Consider the following 25422-nt stretch of genomic DNA (forward strand, 5'->3'; position numbering starts at 1 on the left):
CGCCATGTCCATCCGTCCGTCTGTCCGTCTGTCTGTCTGTCTGTCCGTCCGTGACTTCTCACGTTCTCGCCGACGATAAAATGCGCTCTCTGTCACTCGCTGCAGTGAGTACTGAGTTATTTTTTTAATATTATCATTATTTGTCATGGGCTCATTCTGCCAGTGGGCTTGGCTAGGGACGGTTCATTTTATTTTTTAAATATTATCATTATGATGCCATATTCTCATTCCGCCAGTGTGCTTGGCTAAGGACGGACGTGTACGGGGTCGGTGTCGCAGACATCAGGCCACCGCAAGTGTACCTGGTGTGGTCCGCTGATCAGGTTCGTACGATGAGGATCCAGCGGATGATATGAAACCACTTGCCAGTACTCACGGCCCTGCAACGAACAATACTTGAGTTGAAAATATTATATTAGGGTCTAAATAAGTACTTAAGTAAAGTACTGCAGTCCAGTACTTTCTTCCATGCAGACATAATATTTAACTTACACGAACAGAAAGATGAACTAATTATGGCCATAAATCGGCAATTTTTAGGTTGAATGAGCAAAAATATTAAATCCTTTCAGCCCTGTTTTAACAATATTCGTCCTGCATCAGCAGAAAGTAAATTACTTTTTGAAGCCAAAAATTGAGCATGAACCCTTATCAGTTTGAGTTATAGCGAGTATCGAAAGGATAGCACTGAGAGGAACAATTTCACTTGTATCCTAGATGATTTGGCTCAAGATTATTCCGGATAATTGATAGGTCGTCTTCACAGATACCTCCAAGCCCATTATCAGTGAACACTCTGTAAGAAAAATCTCAGTTAAAAAGTCTCAACGGCGTTCTAGTTGGCAGCCGACCCGTGAAAAGGAACACCGTACGGCCATTTTTTATTAAAATTTAATACTAGAAACTCGTACAACATCTACAAAAAAATTGATAAATGGTTTATTTTCACGTGGCGGCCGGCCACTATAACGCCGGTGAGACAATTTTTTGCTGTTTTTTTTTCGAACAGTGCAATGTATCACTGCCCTAGCACAAAACCATATATTACTAGACCAGTAACGAACTTTAAACAGAAAGAGCGACTTGAAGTGGTAGGAGTAGTAGACGGCGTCCAGTTTGCCGGAAATGGGCTCGGTGTTCGCATCTGCAGGCAGGAACTCTTCCTGTAGAGGGCGAGGGTAGCCTGGCAGGCAGCAGCCGTGCCGTTCCTCACTGACGTTGTAACCGTAAACCTGCTCGAACAAGCTTGTGGTCATTACGTATCTTTTTTTGTGTAATTAATTTAAAAACTAGCGGTGTCAGAAGCGCTTCCGAGCCTGACCTATGTTATGGGTCTTATTTAGGTTGTGTCCATTAGCTGAAGAAGAAGACTGTAGCCGTTGCGTCGAACGTTGTCACTGTAAACCTGCTCGAACAAGCTTGTGCTTATTACTATTAATGGCTTTCATGTAATTAGTTTAAAAACTAGCGGCGTCAGAAACACCTCCGAGCCTGGCCTCTGTTAAGGGTCTCATTAAGGCTGTGTCCATTGGCTGAGGAAGAAGGCTGTGTGTGGCCTTTGCGTCGAACGTTGTCACCAACTTGGACGTTGTCACAGCTTTCCTGCAGGCCCGAAGAAACTGTGATTATTACATCTCATGTTGTAACCGTAAACCTGTACGAAGAGGGTTGTGGCAATTACGTTGAATATTGTAACCGTAAACCTGCGCAAATAAGGCTGTGGTCGTTACGTCTCATGTTGAGACCGTACACCTTCACAAAGAAAGCTGCGGCCGTTATGTCTCGTGTTGTGAGATGTTATGCACAATAAATAATAAACCTGCACAATATCCTCCTGAATCATGTTATGTTATTTGCCTTTTTGTCATCTGGACGTTTTCGTTATTTTCACAGTTAGGTTAGGGCATCTCTACTGCAATGGATTAGTCACATGTGAATCTAAAATTCTAGCATAAATAGACGTCAAATTTTTCCCCTCAAATATGTGCAGATTTAAAGATAAGTTCAGTCTTCATATGATAAAATTAGTAAAAAAAATACAATACAAATTATAGAACATGATCGAATACAGATATTAGAAATGAATTCAGGAAGGCTCAAAACAATTTGATCTTGGCATCCTAAACACTAACAATGAATAATTCCATAAATCGTGAATCACCGATCAGCTCTTTTACAACCTGAAATTTACGACGGCAAAATATAACTCAGGATCATCATTTAGGAACAATTATGATCACGATGGAAACACTGCAACCACTCACTGAATGACCAGGAATGCAAGAGCCGATCCAGGTTAACCCTCTCACTCTAAGTTAATCCACTCCAAGTTAACCCACTCATTCTAAATTGATCCACTCCAAGTAACCCACTCACTACAGGTTAATCCACTCCAAATTAACTCACTCATTCTAAATTAATCCACTCCAAGTAACCCACTCACTACAGGTTAATCCACTCCAAATTAACTCACTCATTCTAAATTAATCCACTCCTAGTAACTCACTCACTACAGGTTAATCCACTCACTCCAAATTAACCCACTCACTCTAAGTTATTCCACTCCAAGTAACTCACTCACTACAGGTTGATCCACTCCAAGTTAACCCACTCACTCTAGGTTAATCCACTCCAAGTTAACCCCTTCGCTCCAAGTTAATCCACTCACTCCAGGTTAATCCTTCCTAAGTTAACCCACTCACCAGATTATCCTTGATGACGTAGAGGTTGCCGTCTCTCTTGTCGAAGAACGCAGCGTCCATGTTGCTGGGGAGACGCTTTACCGTCCCCCTCTCCTCAAGGGGCTCTAGCTTAGTGGTGTCCCTTTCATTGGGGATTTTGGGGGGCCGTCGGGGGACGTGGGGGGCTTTTGGGGCTCGTGAGGACCTAAAGTCCCTGGATATTTTCCGTGGATAGCCTGGCAGAATCCGCTCCTCTGCCGCGTCGTAGGCGTAGTAATGCGTACCTGATACAGTGGTATACTGTCTAGGTATATAGTATATAATATAACATAATATAATATACATATTATATTATTATATTATATAATTGCAGCCAAAAAATTGCAAGATCTCATATTTGGTGCGACATTGATCACCTAACTCGTCTGTGTTGTTGACCTCAGCTCGTGCAGCGGAACCATGGTTCACAAATGTCTTTCCTCGCGAACAACTAATTTTACAAACTTAATTTAGCTGACGTTTTTTCATTCTTATAGAATGTTTTGCCTCTCTAAAGTATCGTACGCAACAAGGTCACAGTCTGACGTAATATAATATTTTTATTACCTATTCTGCTCATACTGATATATTTTCACAGACACTGCGGCCTTAAGTGAAATTGGTGGTCACAGAAAGCCAAATCTTACACTCAGTGAAATGGGCGGCTCCTTGTCAAAATTCCGACGCACTTTTTCGTGCTTGGGTAGGTATTCCTGACCCAGTTTGGAGGGGTGCTTGACCCACTCGTTAACTTTGAAGAAGATGCTGTGGTCCTGACCCAGTTTGAGGCGGTGCTTGACCCACTTGTTTCCTTTGAAGAATATGCTGCGGTCCTGACCCAGTTTGGGGCGGTGCTTGACACACTTGTTACCTTTGAAGAAGATGCTGAGGTCCTGACCCAGTTTGGGGCGGTGCTTGGCCCACTTGTTACCTTTGAAGAAGATGCTGCGGTCCTGACCCAGTTCGGGGCGGTGCTTGACCCACTTTTTACCTTTGAAGAAGATGCTGCGGTCCTGACCCAGTTGGGGGCGGTGCTTGACCCACTTGTTACCTTTGAAGAAGATGCTGCGGTCCTGACCCAGTTCGGGGCGGTGCTTGACCCACTTTTTACCTTTGAAGAAGATGCTGCGGTCTTGACCCAGTTGGGGGCGGTGCTTGACCCACTTGTTACCTTTGAAGAAGATGCTGCGGTCGGCGCCAGGGGTCCAGATGTGGACGAAGGCGTCGGGGGCGTCGGGCAGCCCCGGCCACCCAACGCTCACCAGAAGTGGGTCACCTGGACGCGCCCGCCTGCGTCTGGATGGAGAGAAGTGTTACTAGTAACTAGTAGGGGGAGGGGTAATTAGCACTAGTAGTAGGGGTGGTGTGACTAGAAACTAGTAGGGGAGGGGTGATTAGCACTAGTAGTAGGGGTGGTGTGACTAGAAACTAGTAGGGGGTGTAACTAGTAACTAGTAGTAGGAGTGTAACTAGTAACTAGTAGTAGGGTTGTAACTAGTAACTAGTAGTAGGGGTGTGACTAGAAACTAGTGGGGGGAGGAGTAATTAGCACTAGTAATCGGAGTGGTGTGACTAGAAACTAGTAGTAGGGGTGATGTAAGTAGCACTAGTCGTTGGGGGAGAGTTGTAGACGTAACTAGCAACTAAATGAACTAATGTCGTACCAGCAACTAGTATACTGTATATAGGAGGGGAGAGTGTGACTAGCAACTAATGGTAAGGGGGCTGTAAGTGGTAGCAATATTTCACTATACGCTGGCATAAGACTTGTGATAATAATAAATTATTTTTATCTGGCTTCCCGTAATAAAATAAACATCTATTCTCCACCTGTTAGCTTACATCCAACAACTAAAAAAACGTATTCTCTACCCATTGGCGTACATCCAGTAAGAAAACAGTCGTATTCTTTCCCTGTTATCGTACATCCAGCAACAAAACAAATGTGTCCTCTAGCTGTTGCTGTACATCCAGCAATGAATCAATCGTGTTCTCAACCTGTTATCGTACATCCAGCAGTGAAGCAATCGTGTTCTCTACCTGTTGTCGTACATCCAGCAATGAAACAATCGTGTTCTCTACCTGTTGTCGTACATCCAGTATCGATGACGGCGGAAGAAGAAGGTTGTGTACGTCAGGCTTCCATCGCTTTTCGTCGTGACGAGGTCGAATACGGTTACGAACCTGGAAACATTAACAGACTTTATATGGATGTATTCAGAGACACTTAAAATCATTTGTGGCTTCTGAGTCATCTGAATCATTTATGGCTTTAGAGACACCTTGATGAGTTGCTTTTCCAGAGATACCTAGATGAGTAATGGCTTTAGAGATACCTAGATGATTTGTAGCTTCAGAAACACCTAGATTATTTATGGCTTCAGCGACACCTAGATAGAGTGTGGCTTCAGAAACACTTCGATAGTGAATGGCTTTATACTCACCTACATTACTTGAGGCTTCAGACACACCTATATTACTTGAGGCTTCAGAGACACCTAGATTAATTGAGACTTCAGATACACCTAGATTAATTAAGACTTCAGAGACACCTAGATTACTTAAGGCTCCAAAGACACCTAGATTAATTAAGACTTCAGAGACACCTAGATTAATTAAGACTTCAGAGACACCTGGATTACTTGAGGCTTCAGAGAAAAGGCCTATATGGCGTTGATGGTTGGTGCGGTTACCTGCCGGCGCAGTGGCCGTGGATGGCTTGCACGAGACGACGATCCTCGTCGTCCAGCTCCAACACCTCATCCTGTAAGAGGAAACTTGTTACCCTAGAATAGAAGTAAAATTTATTCCTAGAAGTAGAATTTATTCCTAGAAATGGAATTTATTCCTAGAAGTACAATTCATTCCTAGAAGTACAATTTATTACTAGAAATAGAGTTTGTTTCTAGAAGAAAAGTTTGTTTCTAGAAGAAGAATTTGTTTCTACAAGAAGAGTTAATTTGTTTCCTAGAAAAGGAGTTCGTTTTAGAACAAAACTTTGGTCTTTGATTTCAGGTTTGATACCTGGCGAGAAGTTAGTCCTTAGTTTTTAGTTTGTTTTGCCTGCAGGTTTGGACCTTGAATACATGTTTTCTCCTTGACTGATAGCCATGAACGAAACATGAAGCTCCCTCTGAGATGAACATGCATTGAGCTACACTTGCCTGGCTGTACATTGCGAACATGACCGAGGCTCTACGCAGTACATGAGTGAGGCCAAGCACATGTCCAATCTCATGAACCGCGACCTGCCAAAAAAAAATGATTTTTTATGAGCATTTACATACCACAGTATGCTGTACTATGAACATATATAGAACATTGCATGCTTTATTCAGAGCGTGTATAGAGCACCAAGAGATTTTACAGTTTCTGTTGTCGAAGGAAAACAGAGAGGAAGGAAATTCTAATAGTTCCTTGGTCGAGACATGTTAACCTCCGTGGTCGTAGTGAAATGACCTATGCCTTTCAAGTATAAATACACAAATTGAATAAAGTTTAACAACTTGCAGTGAAAACATATATGTAAAAATTAAATTATTTACTGTACAAGACTCGCCTGCATCGAGGTAAGACTTGCGTGCAGTGGAACATGTGGCACGATACTCGTCTGTGAAGAAGAAGACTCGCCTGTAGGAGTTGCGTTCCTCCGTCTGGGTCGATGCTGAAGAGGTCGTCGTCGTCGAGATGGATCTGCGCCTGCAGGCTGCTGCTCAGGGCGTGGCCCAGCTCCCCTCCTACACCGTCGAATGCGCGGCTGCAACCCAGGTGCTGTCCTAGACACAAGTACATCAGCTGGAAGGTATGTTATAGTAGCTGTTCTGGACAAGGGTACATCAGCTGGGAGGTATGTTATAGTAGCTGTCCTAGACACAAGTACATCAGTATTCAGTTGGAAGGTATGTTATAATAGCTGTTCTAAACACAGGTACACCAGCTGGAAGGTATGTTATAGTAGCTGTTCTAGACACAGGTACACCAGCTGGAAGGTATGTTATAGTAGCTGTTCTGGACACAGGTACATCAGCTGGAAGGTATGTTATAGTAGCTGTCCTAGACACAGGTACATCAGCTGGAAGGCATGTTATGGTAGCTGTTCTTGACTCAGGCCCGCCAGCTGGAAGGTATGTTATGGAAGCTGCTCTGGACATTCTGGACACAGGTACATCAGCTGGAAGGTATGTTATAGTAGCTGTCCAGATACAGGTACATCAGCTGGAAGGTATGTTATAGTAGCTGTTCTGGGCACAGGCACGCCAGCTGGAAGGTAGGTTATAGTAGCTGTTCTGGACACAGGTACACTCACTGGAAACAGAATAAAAACTGTCGTAGACACGGGTACTGTACAGTACACGAGTACTGTACAGTGCGTTCACTGGCAGCACTTATTTAATAGCAGGCAAATCGGGTTTCGATGAGTAATCCTGGTATCTATCTAAGTTCGCGTAATCAAATCTTCTTCCCTGCTGTAAAAATAGTTCTCCAGCTGAATTAAAGTGGATTAAAGAATGACTTGTTCAAACCCTTTTATATTATCTTAACATATATATTTTATCAGGTTATACATTTTCGTAGTTTTTATATTTATTACCAGACATAAATCATAAAATTATATTTCTTTTACCTTATATATTTTATTAGCTTGTACATTTTCGTATTTTTTATATTTATTACCTTATATATCATAAACTTATACATTTCTTACCTTATATATTTTCTTAACCTAACTAACAATTGTTAACTCACTGGCAGCAAAGCCGACCAGGACGTCAACATCTCCCGCGGGAGAGAAGAGGTCCTCAACAAAGACGCTGGGGATGACCTCTGACCAGATCCTGAAGGCGAGGCTGAAGACGGCTCTGCTGAGGGTCATACCCAGGCGGGACGAGTGATGCCCTCTGCCCACCCTCCACGTGATCACCCTCTGAGGGTATCTGGCGTTAATCTACTCCTTTATCTCGGTTTAATTATACACACACTTGTCCTATATAATGAAATAATGCTATATTTGGCCAATGTATCAATACATCTTTACTCTCCATGAGTCGGATATCCGATTAAATTACGAGTTAGTTCAGAATAACCGCTCGATGATATCTAAACTTCATGTATGCTTTCACATTACCAGGATCTGGAAATTTATTTGCTAGAGCAACTTACCTAATCGCAGCTGAAATTCAACTACATTTTCTTCATGCGCTATCACTACCTTACATTTTCCTTCACATTCCTATGCCCCATTTAAAACTTGACTTCTCATGCTGATAATCACTCGTATATTCTCGTGCTGCTATTCACCCTTTCATTCTCATACTGTCATTCTCTCTTACATTCTCATGCTGCCATTCTCCCTTACATTCTCATGCTGCCATTCACCCTTTCATTCTCATGCTGCCATTCTCCTTTACATTCTCATGCTGCCATTCACCCTTTCATTCTCATGCTGCCATTCACCCTCTCATTCTCATGCTGCCATTCACACTCGCATTCTCATGCTGCCATTCACCCTCTCATTCTCATACTGCCAATCACCCTTACATTTTCATTCTGCCATTCGCCCTTTCATTCTCATGCTGCCACTCACCCTTTCATTTTCATGCTGCCATTCACCCTCTCATTCTCATGCTGACATTCACCCTTTCATTCTCATGCTGCCATTCACAATCGCATTCTCATGCTGCCATTCACCCTTTCATTCTCATGCTGCCATTCACCCTCGCATTCTCATGCTGCCATTCACCCTTTCATTCTCATGCTGCCATTCGCCCTTTCATTCTCATGCTGCCACTCACCCTTTCATTTTCATGCTGCCATTCACCCTCTCATTCTCATGCTGCCATTCACAATCGCATTCTCATGCTGCCATTCACCCTTTCATTCTCATGCTGCCATTCACCCTCACGTTCTCATGCTGCCATTCACCCTTTCATTCTCATGCTGCCATTCACCCTTTCATTCTCATGCTGCTATTCACACTCGCATTCTCATGCTGCCACTCTCCCTTACATTCTCATACCATGCTGCCATTCACCCTTATATTTTCATGCTGTCATTCGCCCTTTCATTCTCTTGCTGCCACTCTCCCTCACATTCTCATACTGCCACTCACCCTTTCATTTTCATGCTGCCCTTCACACTCACATTCCTAAGAGGGTGTCCCGGCAATGTGAAAACCGAGCGCCGTGTGCGGCGATGTGGAGCAACTTTGCCTTCAAAGGGAACGCGCCCCTTCGCTGATACGTAATTTTTATGGTAAAAATTAAAATTGTGGAAGTCTGAGCTCAGGTTCTGACGAAATGATGTAAAATTGTTATCATTACTTAAATTGTGGTTTGTATTGGAAAAATTAAGGCCAGCAGGATAGAAATTGTGAGTATCTGATGTTGGACTGAAGGCAACGGAAGCGTTACTCAAGACACTAGTTTTTGAAGTTTCCCTATAAGGGACATGATCGTTTATTAAATTTAACCTCTGTCTTAAATTGTGGTTTGTATTGGAAAAATTAAGGCCAGCAGGATAGAAATCGTGATTTCCTGATGTTAAACTGAAGGCAACGGAAGCGTTACTTAAGACACTAGTTTTTGAAGTTTCCCTGTAAGGGACATGATCGTTTATTAAATTTAGCATCTGTCTTAAATTGTGGTTTGTATTGGAAAAATTAAGGCCAGCGGGATAGAAATTGTGATTATCTGATGTTAAACTGAAGGCAACGGAAGCGTTACTTAAGACACTGGTTGTTGAAATTTCCCTGTAAGGGACATGATCGTTTATTAAATTTAGCATCTGTCTTAAATTGTGGTTTGTATTGGAAAAATTAAGGCCAGCGGGATATAAATTGTGAGTATCTGATGTTAAACTGAAGGCAACGGAAGCGTTACTCAAGACACTAGTTTTTGAAGTTTCCCTATAAGGGACATGATCGTTTATAAAATTTAGCGTCTGTTCTCCGCCGCCGCGGCGCAGACAGTGCGGCAGACGCCGGCGGTGGCGCAGCGCGGCGCTCAGCAGAACGTCCTCCTGCGGCTGTTGTCTTCTCAGGGCCTGAGCCGCGGCCACGAGCCAGCGCCGACGAGACCTCTCAATTTCCTGCCGAATGAAAATTTATTTGTATTATTTTATTATATTTTATTTCTTATTATTTTTACTTATTCAATGTGCCTGCCGAATGTGAAAAAAATACTCATACAGTAAGATTCCCATTATACGAAAAAATAATTAAGGCATATTTTACAATAATACGTGATATCACTTGAAACAATCTGCTTTACCCTTTATTCACGGATACATTAACAGTCGTCAATGCTATTCCTACATAAAGGCCTGGGGCGAAGGGGTCCCGTCTGTACACAGAGGGCAAAATAAGTGAGCTTGTTGTCGGTTCTATGTTACTTTGCTGATTAATAATACATAGTTATTATTCAGAGGGATGAACGAACCTGTAGTGAAATTTCTGTTTCGGATACGGGCTCAGTGTTTTTTCTTTCTTCTCGCGCCACCAACACCTCCACGTTTATTCGTCTCTCCTTATGATTTTCAAACCAAGTTTCGTTCGTAGATTCATCTGGTATTAGTTTCCTTGGTCCGTGATTCTGTGGCGGAGAAAAAAAGTGTTGCAGTGGCGGTGCTACTCGGCATTGTAGCTAAAATTTTCATTATATGTTCATTATTTGTTCATTATTTGGAAAATATTCATTATTTGTATTCATTAAAGCTGTCGTGTGGTGATTGTAGGTTATGGTGGTCGAGTCTTATACTGTTACGCACCACACAACTGTCACGAACCACACAACTGTTACGCACCACACAACTGTTACGCACCACACAACTGTTACGCACCACACAACTGTTACGCACCACACAACTGTTACGCACCACACAACTGTTACGCACCACGCAACTGTTACGCACCACACAACTGTTACGCACCACACAACTGTTACGCACCACACGACTGTTACGCACCACACAACTGTTACGCACCACACAACTGTTACGCACCACACAACTGTTACGCACCACACAACTGTTACGCACCACACGACTGTTACGCACCACACAACTGTTACGCACCACTCGAATTTTAGATGACTTAATTCTCATCACTAGAATTTTCCCCTAGCACTCAGCGACCAACCTCATTCATCCACAGTCCCGATCTGGGGAATTTCGACGTTGCTGAACGTTTTGTTACTTTTTGTCGCGGTATCAACGATATTTGATTAGAAACAAAGGGTGTCTTGAAGGACGCTTGCCCGGAACGTTTATTTGAGAAAATTGAATTAAAATTTTGTAATTCTTGCTGTGGTGATGCAGTTGCATTGCTGGATAATAATATTGATTTTCCCGATTTAGCTGATGGATATAATTGAGAGTCATTTGATATAAAAGTCCTATTAGTTTCAGGCGATAATGCAGTTTGATCGTCCTGTGATAACAACGTTAGGACTTCCGTACGTGCATTAGGCTTAACAAATTTATGGTATTGTTTTCCATTCATTTCTTCAAGCGACGGTAACCCAGCATATTCCATTGCTGGCAATGGGGCATGTGATGCAGAGATATGACGGTTTATAATGGGGAGGGAGGTGTCAGCGTTGCCACAGCGCGGGGCGTGCAGCAACCGTAGAGTTTTTCTGTCGAGACGGCCTGTGGCCGCGGCTCTAGAATACCGGCGCTGGCGAGACGGTACGGTAAAAGAAAATCTTCATATTATATGAGAATCATAAACATTTTTATTAGCCATATAAAATCAATTTTAATGTATAAACACTATATTTTTCATCTATCAATTCAATTTTTATCAATATCAATTTTTCATCTGTAATCAAGTGTCAACAACGATTAATTCTGTTCGGCAAATCATGAAGAGTATTACGATGAAATCGAAGTGTACTTTGAGGTGGGAAGTTTAATGCAAAAATAAAATGAATTTCCCGGTAATTATTTAATTAGATATCGAACATACATTAAAAAATGAATCATATTTATTTCCAGCGTATCGTAAAACCATATCAATAACTAACTTGGAATAGCGCGAGTCCAGCCCTGATGTTCAGTTTACAGAAGAGCAACGTAGGCCGCATGTCGGTCGTCTCATGTCGGGCGATATTTGTTTGATCGCATTCATGCTTCTGCAAGGTTCATTCAAAAATAATATCTATAATTTACCAAGTAAATATTCTTGCATCGTTATCTTGTCTTAGCTTAACAAACAGCATATAATATGTAGGGCAGGGTGGCCCAGCGGTTACAGTTCAGAGTACCAAGATTGGCGCAGAGAGGCGCGGGTTCGATCCCAGCTCTGTGCGCCAGTTTCTGGTCAGAATCGGCGAGGAGGCCGGGCGGTTAAGCACAGCAGAATTTGAATCAGTGAGTTGTGAAATCGAGACCGCAACAAGCTGTGAATGTTCTGCGATGTTAAGAATCGGCGACAGGCCTACGGCCTAATAAACGCTGAAACCGCTATTATTATTATTATAATCAGTAATATTAACATGGATTCAAGTCCACATAACCTATTATATCCTTAGAATAGCTACCGTGTTCCTCCAATTATGTATCAATAAAAATAAGTTTATTTTGGAACATTTTAATTGAGAAAGTTATTGTTATCTTTTAATGAACTTTAAGCTCATCAAGGAACAAGTTCAATTACGTTAATCCAATTTTCTATTCACCTTGTCGTCTCCGTTGCCGCATTTCCTTTTCTTGGTTGTAATTTTTGGGCAGTGAAGGTATCCGTACTTGGCAAGCAAACGCTGATAGCAAAGAATACGATTAATAAGAAAGAACTAATCACAGAAAGCTTACCATTCATCTATATATTTTATTTAGAAGACTTCTCTTATGCATATTTTAAATTTCAATTATCGCTACTACCATGGCCTTTAATTTGTATAAAGATATCTGACCTGTTCATTTCAGCAATATAAGATTAAAGAGACTCGCGACGAATGTAAATAAATTTCAATAATAAGATCAAGATCCGAGAGGCAGACGTTAAGAAATTTCAATACCAAAATTAGTAGATTACTGCAGTCGTTAATACATTTTAATACAAAAATTATTAGATGCGTCAATATATAGAATTCAACACTAATATTAATAAACTTGCGATATAAATAATATTAATCTATAACATATTAATGTGTTTAATAACATCGAAAACATAAAAATTCATTATGAGAAATCTATTTCTTTTACCAGAAGCTATATGTAAAGTAATTAATATATTAAAATAATATATTTCAAGACCACTTACTGCCGCCTCAAGCGAGTCGAGATGTTTATAGTTTTGGGTTAGTGGATTTTGTTGATGGTACAGATTTGGTTGATGTGGAGCAGGTGGTTGATGATCTTGAGGTTGTTGATGGTACAGATTTGGTTGATGCGGAGCAGGTGGTTGATGATCTTGTGGTTGTTGATGGTACAGATTTGGTTGATGCGGAGCAGGTGGTTGATGATCTTGGTGTTGTTGATGTTGGTTGAGTACCCACAGGCACACGATGACTGTAGTTAATATCAACATCGTAGACAGCAGCAAAGCTCCTCGGACTGTTGAAAAACAATGTACATTTTATTGAATGCATAAATATTGAATACCCCATATACCTCTATTTTTATATACCTATTTAATACATGAATATACATGAATACCCCTCATAAATGTTAATAAACTCTGATGAATGCAACTAACCGTTCATGAATGTTAGTAACCTCTCATATATATTAGTAACATCGCATCAATGTCGAAATAAATATAAATCCTTTCGTATATTAAATACCCTGAATAAATAATAAATACCGCATATAAATGATAATTACCTGATATAAATAAAAAGAACCCCCTTATAAATAATACATAATCCATATCATGCACTCATATCATTATTTATTTATATTAGTGTGTCTTCATACTTTGATTGCTCTCTGAATATACCACCGAAATTTCCCGGAAAAAAATTCCCTACCTGAAAACGACCATTACGTACAACATTCGTATTAATAAGAAGTTTTAAAAGTCATGCCGTACGTGATTCGAAGATAAGTAATAATATCACTCGTTTGCTTGAATCGCAAATTCACTAAAAACTTAAAAGCAACGAAAACTCTACAAAAATTCATAGTATCTTTAAAGAAAACGTTTCGGAGTCCAGCTCTATCGTCAGTTCGAAAATTCAGTAAAACGTGGTAAAGGGCACAGTGAAAATTTTCACTATTCCCTTTACCACGTTTTACTGAATTTTTGAACTGACGATAGAGCTGGACTCCGAAACGTTTTTTTTAAAGAAACTATGAATTTTTGTGGAGTTTTCTTTGCTTCTAAGTTTTGAGTGATTCGAAGAATATAAATCATTCTATTGGTTAGGTCTTGGAACTAGAAAATTCTCTATATTGAACAACTAATGCTAGAATAAATTAATCATAATATTCTAAAATTTTAACGCAAACATATCAATCATTTGCCAAAATATTTCCACTAGTCGAAACAAAAATATCATATTGATTGAATATGAATGTCATAATGATTGAGCAGTCGATGCGCTATTTAAAATAATATTTAATAATATTTAAAATAAAAATGTACTACTTGAATATACACATTAGCATAATTATGCATGGAAAATTATTAATATCGATAACTTCAAAATTCATTAAAAAATTATTTCTTTTACCAGAAGCTTTAATGTAATTAAACATGAATTATAAATAATAAATATGAAATATACCTGAATTTTGTTATTTACGATATTATCAAATTATTGATGAATATGTATAGATGATATTAAATGAATGAATAATATATATAAATTATATTAGGGCAAAGCGACGTGAGCGTTTTTAGCGCATTTTCTCATTTATGAAAAAAATGCACTATTGTGCTCGCCATGTCCGTCCGTCCGTCCGTCCGTCCGTCTGTCCGTCTGTCCGTCCGTCTGTCTGTCCGTCCGTGACTTCACGTTTTCGTCGACGAGAAAATGCGCTCTCTGTCACTCACTGCAGTGAGTACTGAGTTATATTTTTTAAGGCCTACAGAGGCCCCCACAACAAAGCGTTATAGATGCTGACCGGAGTCAGCTTTAGCTGACTCAGCAAGCGCTGACGCCGGAGCCATAATTATTAAATAACATGTGTCAGCTATTCTCTTCACTGCTGCATCGATCCATATCTTGGTAGGAATAGCATTGCTCTACATGAAACTACGCTTCTTGGCACGAACCTTATCTTGGTAGGAATAGCATTGCTCTACATGAAACTACGTTTCTTGTCTCGAACCATATTTTGGTAGGAATAGCATTGCTCTACGAGAAACTACGCTTATTGGCACGATCCATATCTTGGTAGGAATAGCATTGCTCTACGTGACACCACGCTTCTTGTCTCGAACCATATCTTGGTAGGAATAGCATTGCTCTACATGACACCACGCTTCTTGTCACGAACCATATCTTGGTAGGAATAGCATTGCTCTACATGAAACTACGCTTCTTGTCTCGATCCATATCTTGGTAGGAATAGCATTGCTCTACATGACACCACGCTTCTTGTCTCGATCCATATCTTGGTAGGAATAGCATTGCTCTACATGACACCACGCTTCTTGTCACGAACCATATCTCGGTAGGAATAGCATTGCTCTACGAGAAACTACGCTTCTTGGCACGATCCATATCTTGGTAGGAATAGCATTGCTCTACGAGAAACTACGCTTCTTGGCACGATCCATATCTTGGTAGGAATAGCATTGCTCTACATGACACCACGCTTCTTGTCAACATTACATTACACGTGACCGTTAACTTTATATGAATTCGCTAGCTTGTCGGTAGCTTTTCAATGTTGAAGAAACTATCAAGAAATTATCAGAGGATAAGTGAAATTTTATCGTAGTATATCAGAAATATCGTAACAATGTTGTTAATGTTACAATGTTACGTGTAACCTTCCATGCACAAAAACCGCATAGAGTATACGGTATACGATATACGGTATACGATATACGGTATACGGTATTTGGTATATGCATGGTATATGGTATACGGTATATAGGGTATACAAAGGGTATACCGCATGAACTTCCACACACTGTGTGATGAGTGGACATAAATGATGTCATAGCGAAACCTTTGTGTGCCCCATACACAAATTTTGTGTCTCCTAATATTTGTTCGTTACTTGATCAAATTAGTAAATTGAAATTATATTTATTAACATCTCATGCATGTTTATATCTCTTGAATGTCGATAGACTCTCATAAATGTTAATAAACGCTGACGAATACGACTAACCGTTCATGAATGTTAGTAACCTCTCATTAGTAACTTCGCACGAATGTAAAAATAAATATAAATCCTTTCGTTGTATGTTTTTCGCGTGTTGGAACAAACCAACATGCAAACATCAAGTTAAAACGATATATTTTTATGTTTATGAAAAAGTTGATAATCGTCAAAAAAGTCGGGCTGATTACGTAAAACTTTCGAGTATATTTGAAGATATATAATATATGAAAAATATAGCATTTATACATTAGGATTGATTTTATATGACTAATCTATTGGCTTGGTGCGTAGGAAGAATACATTGCTGAAGTTGAATGTGTTGAAGCTGTTCGTTAGTGTAGCTAAAATTTCGTATGTTTTTCCTGTAAAATTAATAGAATTCGAGATATCTTTAATCGCGAGGTAAGGCACGTCTCATATATACGTGTTCTGTATACATTCTATGTAGCGTTCTTCGTAAATCGTCGTGAAGGAAACGCTGCTATAGAACTCAATAAGAACATGTATGATTACATTTCGTTCCAAATGTTTCGAAATAAAAATTGAAAAATGAATTTGGAATTAGCAAACGGATACATTAGGACGGATTAAAAATTCTACAATATTATATATTTTGTATAACATAAAACATATTCTTCTCATATTGCAAATTTTATTTTCTTTTTTATTTTGCTATTAAACATAATTTTTCGCTAATGTACGTGTAACGGTGTATGAAGTGGTAAGAACAACGAACAGGATTACTCAGATTTCATCATTTCGTCAAACTTGCCATTTCACAGATGAGTTATAAAAAGCTAACTATCGCAAATATTATAACTGACGCAATTTGTGACTAGGATTGGAAAATTATTTCAAATTTTGAAATTCAAACGCCAGGTGCATCATAAAAATATACCACCCGGTTAATCAAATAGCAAAAAGAATAATTTTGTGTGAGATATACCAAAGAACTTCCAGTCAGGAGTGTATGTTGCGTGTCATACATTTAAATGCGTGTGGATTTTGAGGACATTCTAGGTCAGATTAACATGATTTTGATTTAAAATGAGTGTGATGTAGCTTCTCTTCCATGCAACGTCGAAGTAAGACTCTCTGATTGAAAATGAACACAGCTTCTGTGTACATTTAAAACTAAAACCAAAAGAAGATATTTATTATTAAAGCTAACGGAGAGTTAAACATGGTAATCGTGCACGTGGATCATCGTCGAGGACGGACGGTAAATATGGCTGATTTTTAATACCAAGTTAACTCTGAAATAACTTCATTTAGTGTAATTTCGATTTTAACATTAACATAAGCACATAATGAGATGCCTAGTACAGTACGGAACTAGTAAAAGTCCAGTGATGATGTACACGAACGAAAGATCCTGGCAAAAAAAAAGAAAGTTGGAAAGTTATTGTCAGTTTTAGGATCTAAGAACAAGTCACGAAAAGTACAAAAATAGGCTATACAAGCCTAAACAGGCCTATTTCTTTAAAGCCGAAGATGCTATATTATGCTATGTTTTTATAGAAATAATAAAGGATGCTTAAAAACTGTCCGTTATATGGTGTCCAAAAAATCGTCAATCGTCGGTCATGGAAAGTTCGGGTTCCAAAGGCCGGATCCCTTGTGGAATCCAAGTCACGATAAGTAAAAGATCGGCAACAGGCCATGGACCTATTTCTTCAGTGCCGACACTTCCATTCTATTCTATCATTTACAAAGTGGTTGGCAACTCACATTTGCTAGAAGAATATCTGCCATGAAGATGTAAATACGACTTCATCCTCAGTATACAGGCTTGCTGAGTGCGATGCAAAACGAAAACTAATCGTTACAGATAATACATATATAACGACTTTGATGACAAAGTTCAATATTTCAAAATTTAAATAAGAATTATAACCCGTTATTCACTACTGATCGTGCTGGTTTACTATATTGATCGTAAAATAACCGCTAAAGTTATATTATTATACATGACTGGTCCAGTTGTAGGTATTCCGATATTATATGCCATGTTTTCTTGTTCATTGATTTCCATCATAAATAAATAAGTCACAAATAACTTTTTATATGCAATACAACACGGGTGCTGCTCTATTAAAACACTTGAAATAGTTGCTTATAAATCAATAAGATGTTTTGTATTTTTCACAGAATCTTAACGTATTTAAAATTTATTAATGTTAAGAGCGCACGGCATCAGCAGAGCTACACTCATGACGAACACCGCGGAGCGTCTGCGGAAGATGCAGCAGTGAACCGCTCAACGCTGTTGCATCACTCAAAAGAGAGAAGTATTGAATAAAAGTGAACTTTTACAATTATTTATTATGTAATTAGAAATTATATTCACAGAGTTTTAGATATATTTTATCTATTTATTCACCGATAAAGAACTTCTAAACAAAAATGTCATTCTGTTCAACCGAACTAATGTGAAAAGGATCGAGGATTGTCCACCCTGACGATGGAGCTAGACCCTGAAACGTTTCCCTTTATAAGATACGCTGAATTTCTGACATTTTCTCTGTTTTCAAATTCCTTCTAAATTTACGATCTAAACAATGAAGGGATTTTACCAAAAAACATGTATCGGCCAATGGGAATGTTGCGTGTTCTATGTCCGAGATCCTTTCCACTCACTTTAATTTATTTTTCCAATTTTAATATATTGAAAATTTATTAAATTTTTATTTCAGTCTTAGGCCGATAATGCTTGAGATAATCTCGACCATGAGTTACTTAAACGTCACCATAATATTTGTATTGCAAGGCCTGTGCTTGACTAGACTTTACTGTTAGTGATAAATTTTCAGGTACACTTCTGAGATCGGCTTGATGAGGTTGAAGCGCTGTTTACAATAAACAATAAATATTTCCAAACATTCATTTATTATATCTGATTTTAGAATGTCTCATTACACTTCCACTGACGTCGGACTAAGTGGCTTTATTATAGGTATAATAAAAAAATAACTTGGCACCCCCTATTAATCGGACTAAATATTGAAATACTTACTGCACGCAGCACCGATACTCCCTTTTGGTAGACCAAACTAGGTATGAATGACACACACTATATAGGGCAAAAAGTGCGCCGTTATTTGGACATACTGTCACTTATTTCTTTGAGTGTCTCATCACTTCTCTGATTGCCGAGCTCTGCGTCTGTGATGGCTGCACCAACATTAATCATTATTGTACTGCTGCCGACAGAACTGAATTACACGCAAGTGACAATCAGTTTTCTATTGTCTACGTGATAACAATGCTATATAGTTTTTGGCATAAGCATTGTGTCCTCTCGGCACCATGGTTTCTCATGGTTCTTACTAGACATAGCTTTATATATTGAATCTTTCACCTTATGTAAATTTTGATGAGAAATTTTAAAATTTCGTGCTTAATAATAACAGTGACTCTGTAATTCAGCATAATGTTGATTTACATTTCACATGTTCAATAGAGTGAATAAAGAGCGGGTAGTGTTGCTGCATGTACACCGAGATAAATGAATGGCTCCTAGTGTCCAAATAATGGCACACGTTCTTATCAACAGCAGAAACAGAGAGCAAAGTAGTACTGGTATTGGCCTTTTGTCGAGCAAAACTTGGCCACGATAACCCAGGCAAGTGCAAAAATGCTTCGCAGTTTGGACAAAATCGCGCTCATTTCTCTCATCATGTGCTTGATACCAAGGTTCAACCATGCAAACCATGCCACCAGGTGCCTGGTACCAAGGTTCAACCATGCCAATCATGCCACCAGGTGCCTGGTACCAAGGTTCAACCATGCCACCATGCCACCAGGTGCCAGATACCAAGGTTCAACCATGCCACCAGGTGTCTGGTACCAAGGTTCAACCATGCCACCAAGTGCCTGGTACCAAGGTTCAACCATGCCACCAGGTGCCTGGTACCAAGGTTCAACCATGCCACCAGGTGTCTGGTACCAAGGTTCAACCATGCCACCCATGCCACCAGGTGCCTGGTGCCAAGGTTCAACCATGCCACCATGCCACCAGGTGCCAGATACCAAGGTTCAACCATGCCAACCATGCCACCAGGTGCCAGATACCAAGGTTCAACCATGCCAACCATGCCAACAGGTGCCTGGTGCCAAGGTTCAACCATGCCACCATGCCACCAGGTGCCTGATACCAAGGTTCAAGCATGCCACCATGCCACCAGGTGCCTGATACCAAGGTTCAACCATGCCAACCATGCCACCAGGTGCCAGATACCAAGCTTCAACCATGCCACCATGCCACCAGGTGCCTGATACCAAGCTTCAACCATGCCACCATGCCACCAAGTGCCTGATACCAAGCTTCAACCATGCCAACCATGCCACCAGGTGCCAGATACCAAGGTTCAACCATGCCAACCATGCCAACAGGTGCCTGGTGCCAAGGTTCAAGCATGCCACCATGCCACCAGGTGCCTGGTACCATGGTTCAACCATGCCGCCAGGTGCCTGGTGCCAAGGTTCAACCATGCCACCATGCCACCAGGTGCCTGATACCATGGTTCAACCATGCCACCAGGTGCCTGATACCAAGGTTCAAGCATTCAACCATGCCACCAGGTGCCTGGTGCCAAGGTTCAAGCATGCCACCATGCCACCAGGTGCCTGGTACCATGGTTCAACCATGCCAGCAGGTGCCTGGTGCCAAGGTTCAACCATGCCACCAAGTGCCTGGTACCAAGGTTCAACCATGCCAACCATGCCACCAGGTGCCTGGTGCCAAGGTTCAACCATGCCACCATGCCAGCAGGTGCCTGATACCAAGGTTCAACCATGCCTGATACCACACCAGCGCTCATCGCCCGAACTAAGTGCTTCTCTGATACCTCAAGTTCTAACTTGAGTCTTCGGACGTCAGCGTTCACTGATAAATGCCAGACTTCGATATATAATTTATCTTACAAACCAAGTATGACTCCCCGCCTATTGAGAACTTCAAAAACAGTCTAGACCGAGTTATACAGAAGTATATATTCTACTATGAAATGCCTTTCACCTCAAAGACCTGGCAAAAGTCCAGTAGCAATTCAATGTCAGTTTGAAAAAGATTTCTTCACAATGCAAGAATTTACATCTGATGTGAACATGTCACGAAAATTAGAAGAATTGGGGACAGGCTAAACAGGGCCTATTCTTCAGCTCCGACACTGATGTACAGTATTAAGTATTGCGAAGTCGGAAGCTTGCCGAATATGCGAGCATTATACGTTTGGAGCTCAAACTGTATATGTATACAGTTTGTATATTTATTACTAATTATCTTCATAATGATTAATTTTATGGCTTATTGATGTGTAAGGTTTGATTTGATTAGTATTTCTGCTAATAAAATTTCTTCGTCGTCTTGGAGGCTTCACTCAAGTCCTAAGGTATAGCTACTTCCTTCCATCTTGAGAACTTGAGCTGATACATATAATACAAGGTCTAATGTATATAATCTTATTCAGAATAATGTCAATCATTTTCGAACGTACTAAAGTTGAGAGCTGCATTGTAGATCACATTATACGAGTATGTAGCAACATTGACGCTCATTCGTCAAATCGAAACCACTCAAGATTTTTCTTAGAACAAAGCTTTACTTTTATTATGATTAAAATCAACACTATAATATTTACTATGATTGTTCCCTAATATAAAAAATATTTATCTTTAGATTCTTTCTTGTTTTAAGACGATTTTTGTTACCGCATGAGCTACGTTCGAATTTCGACAACGGACGAGTGGGCTTTTTGTGAATAAAAAACATCGTTGCCAATAAGGTTAAGTTCGGTTTCAATCTGACGGTGTTAGGCGTGGTATAAAGGATGTTAAATAAAGGCACTATGAAATGAAATTATAGTAGGCCTATGACAGATTTCAGGCCAAAATTGCCTGTGGTGCGATTCCAGAGATTGTCTCACAGGTAATATGCGATGCAATGTGTTTATGGCAACTTGTATTTGGTTGATATATTTCCTTTTATATGAATATGAAAAATATTTAATGTCATGATCATTCATAAATTGGCTTTTAATAGAAGAACTAATGGGCCGAGCTTATCGAGATATGATGCAGCGATTTAGGGTAAATTTAAGCGTTGGAATCAAATTCAGTTTTTGTCTAGCTATTCACCATCAGTCCATCTGGCATCACAAGCACAACTTTCTTAGCTTCAGTGATGATGTGGATCTCGTGGAGGGTGTATACGTTGATATTTCGGTGCTATTGTTAAGTGATCTACCTCCATGCGGTAACAGCGTTGTGACGCGGGACTAGCGTAGTTATGAATCTCTTTGGTAACGTCAACTTTGTCAGTCTTTAGAATTGGTGTTACACAATTATTTCGCTGTCATAGATGATTTTACCGAAGATGATTTTGTGAGGACCCTTTTATTATCCTTCTGTGCCTGTGGTGATAAACTTCCTCTTCCTGTCGCGTCCCTGGGAGAATCTGAGCACGAGCATTTTGGTGAGTCTCCTAAAAAAACCATTGTTACTATTAAAAAAAATCGTCATTATCCAACTTCTAACCCATAGTTGGATTGAGGTCTATATGTAAAATAGGCTCAAACTATAATAATAATAAATTTGCCCTGAAATGTTCTCAAAAACAAACTCAGAAAGTTCAAATCTTATTTGCAGAAACTTTTATAATTATAGGCCTAGTCTAACTCTTTTGTCTTTACACATGTAAAACCTTAATTTCAATCAAGCTATCAATTGAGCATTGGCTGGTGATCAATTGTTGTTTCAGAAAAATTTTTTGTTCATATATCTTAGTCAGCTGAAAATTGATATGAAATGGTTTTTACTTGCCTAGAGAACCAGGTAAGAGAAGAAAAAATAAAATAACCATTATCTTTTCATATATTTTTGCTAAATAACTAAATTGTAGCAAATAACTATCATGTTATTTAGCAAATAAATCAGCTAGCATCAATGCTGCTAACTTTGCCTGCAGCCACAACATTGAATTGTCTGTTACTGTTGTCAGCAGCCAGCTTTAAAAAAAAACTATTTTGTTAACAAAAATGAGCAGCAAGCCACTATTTTCCAGCATGATTGAAAACGCTTCAAATGCAACAAAGAAACCAGTATTACATAAATCTTATTACGTAATGACAATGACTCTCATTGAATAATAAGAAATTATCTCAAAAGAAATGATTCTAATAAGAATTATTATTACATAATAATTCTTATGTTTTATTGACTAGCGTCAAGTTAAGTGCACACAGCACACAGGAACTACTCATCCGCTGAGTCAAGAGAGGTGTCTCATGACAGTTGAGGTGCTGGTGCTTTCTTTTAAAATAGTCTATTGTGCTACACTTCACCTGTCTTGAAAGTCTTCTATTTTTTGTACATTATTATTCAAAATTATATACCCTATTGCATGATGAGGCCATGAGCTCTAACAGCTGTCTGTAGCGATACATTATTGAAAATACAATAATTTCAAATAGAGAATGTTTTTAGCTCAAAGTGAATGTTTTCAAATTGCACTCACTCATTTAATACAGTAAAAAATATATTTTTCATACCCTTTCAAAATTTGCTAAGGGAAAATGATGGCACATTCAATATTGCTTAAAACTTTTAATATTGTATAGAAATGATATCATGATTATTCATCATTAATCATTATATTCAATTAAAACCATAATGACAAAAATTTTAAAACTGCAATGATGTGATGTACTATATTCTATATATTTTATTTTGACCTCTTCTCCTGACTAGAGTTTTCCAATTATTAGTGCTTAGTAGAATATGTTAATCATATAAAATATATATATATATGCAACTCAAATTGAAAACTTGAAATTTATCTGTCTTAATGTACACATATTTAGCTCTAAGTACTATATGTAAATAACATTAACAACAGGCTGGAATTCTTGACAAGTATTAAATTAACCAGTACGCAAAGCATATATTGAACACAACCTATCTCAGTCCCTAAGTGGAAAGTTGGGCAGAAGCCACCCATGAATAGACAAAAACGCCCATGAATCTGGCCAACTCCACCTGTTCCTTTCCCAACTTCATCTGCAAATAAAATACTTAAAAAAAACTTAAAAAAACACGTTTTTCTTGTGGACTAAAAAGTAGAAAATAAATTATGGTTCGCCCCAAAAAAACGTGTGTCGGGCAGATTTATGATTAAAGCGAAAAGCACACAACACTTAAATTTTGGAAATTTGATGGTGAACGTACAGCACGACCCACGTTTTTTTGGGGCAAACCATAATTTATTTTCTACTTTTTAGTCCACAAGAAAAACATGTTTTTTTTTTAAAAAGTTTTTTTTAAGTATTTTATTTTCTACTTTTTAGTCCACAAGAAAAACGATTACGACTTGATTAAGTATGACTTGACGTACGTATCGATGATACGCAGCGTTAGCGCCTGCTCGTCTATAACGTGAGCGCCCGCACGTCATACTATATATATGTATATATATACTATATATATACTTTACTCAATTAAACTAATTTCGGTCTCTAATTACTAGTTTTTATGATTGTATCTTAAATTGTTAGGCGAAAATAGCCTGCATGCCGAATTTCAGATCTCTAGAACAATGAAAAGTGGGCTAATTTTTGTTGTCAATGTTAACAACAAACAAACAAACAAACAAACAAATAAACAAACAAACAAACAAACGCGAAGCTAAGCTAAGAAAAACGTGTTAAAAATGAGAAAAATTTTCTATTTCCACCTGTGATTTCTGCAAATCACCTATTTTACCTGCAATTTTAGGAAATTTCTGTATGATATTCCAAATAATTCAGTCTAGAGAGGATGACACAGTTCCACAACCAATCACAGTCTTGAGATGGACATTCATCTGCCCAAAAATGACAGAAGCTTTATGCACTACCATCCTAGAATTCAAGCTTGCTAACATACAGTAACAATTTAGCAAACACTTCAAAATGTGATATTGTATGTTACAGCTTTTATTATTGGCAGCTCTTGTATACCACGAAACGGAGTGACTTGGGAAATTGATGGGGTGATAACTGTTATGACTTTTAAGAAAAAATCCCTTTACTCAAAAAATTCTTGCCTTGATGTGTTGATGGCTCTTTAAGTACCTACCTTGAGATGACCTACAAATGCAGTAAAGAGATATATTTATATATTTACCATGTTACTATTTGTATCACAAAAGGTATGCACTAAAAATGGTCCAAGTCACCTCATTTTATGGTACTTGTGCAGCTTGGATATTTGCCAACTTATTAACCTGAGTGTTGTTGTATTTGTCTGTAGTCAGCCCTATTCTTATACCTCAACCTGTTCCTGAACTCATCAGGCTTAAGTAGCCTGAGCTCATTAGGCTTAATATTTTATTGCTCTACAGGTTCAGCGCGTCTTCAAGAAGAGGAAACTGTTCCTGTAA

The 25422-nt window shown here is 39.1% G+C and overlaps 1 protein-coding gene across 1 annotated transcript; it reads right to left on the bottom strand.

The window, feature by feature from the left end:
* Positions 1-227: 227 nt before the first annotated feature.
* Positions 228-17781, bottom strand: LOC108677037 (matrix metalloproteinase-21-like). The gene is made up of 14 exons (XM_047881370.1): positions 17736-17781; positions 12982-13274; positions 12398-12478; positions 9636-9806; positions 8862-9008; positions 7467-7644; positions 6351-6496; positions 5885-5968; positions 5414-5484; positions 4803-4904; positions 3892-4016; positions 2703-2965; positions 1065-1232; positions 228-380 (listed from the first exon to the last, which is right to left on the bottom strand). The coding sequence occupies exons 1-14, from the start codon at positions 17779-17781 to the stop codon at positions 246-248; spliced, it is 2010 nt and encodes a 669-aa protein (XP_047737326.1). The 3' UTR covers positions 228-245.
* Between the last annotated feature and the right edge of the window lie 7641 nt (positions 17782-25422).

This window comes from Hyalella azteca, unplaced genomic scaffold (genome assembly GCF_000764305.2).
Source record: "Hyalella azteca isolate HAZT.00-mixed unplaced genomic scaffold, Hazt_2.0.2 contig7741, whole genome shotgun sequence".
In the NCBI taxonomy this organism is placed as follows: Eukaryota; Metazoa; Arthropoda; class Malacostraca; order Amphipoda; family Hyalellidae; genus Hyalella; species Hyalella azteca.

Coding starts and splice junctions, on each gene's coding strand:
- LOC108677037 (XM_047881370.1), bottom strand. CDS start 17,781: ATGAAGTCGTATTTACATCTTCATGGCAGATATTCTTCTAGCAAAT. Junction 9,009..9,635: donor TAAATTTTATAAACGATCAT/GTCCCTTATAGG, acceptor TCATTTCGTCAG/AACCTGAGCTCAGACTTCCA. Junction 4,017..4,802: donor TACTGGATGTACGACAACAG/GTAGAGAACACG, acceptor CTCTCCATCCAG/ACGCAGGCGGGCGCGTCCAG.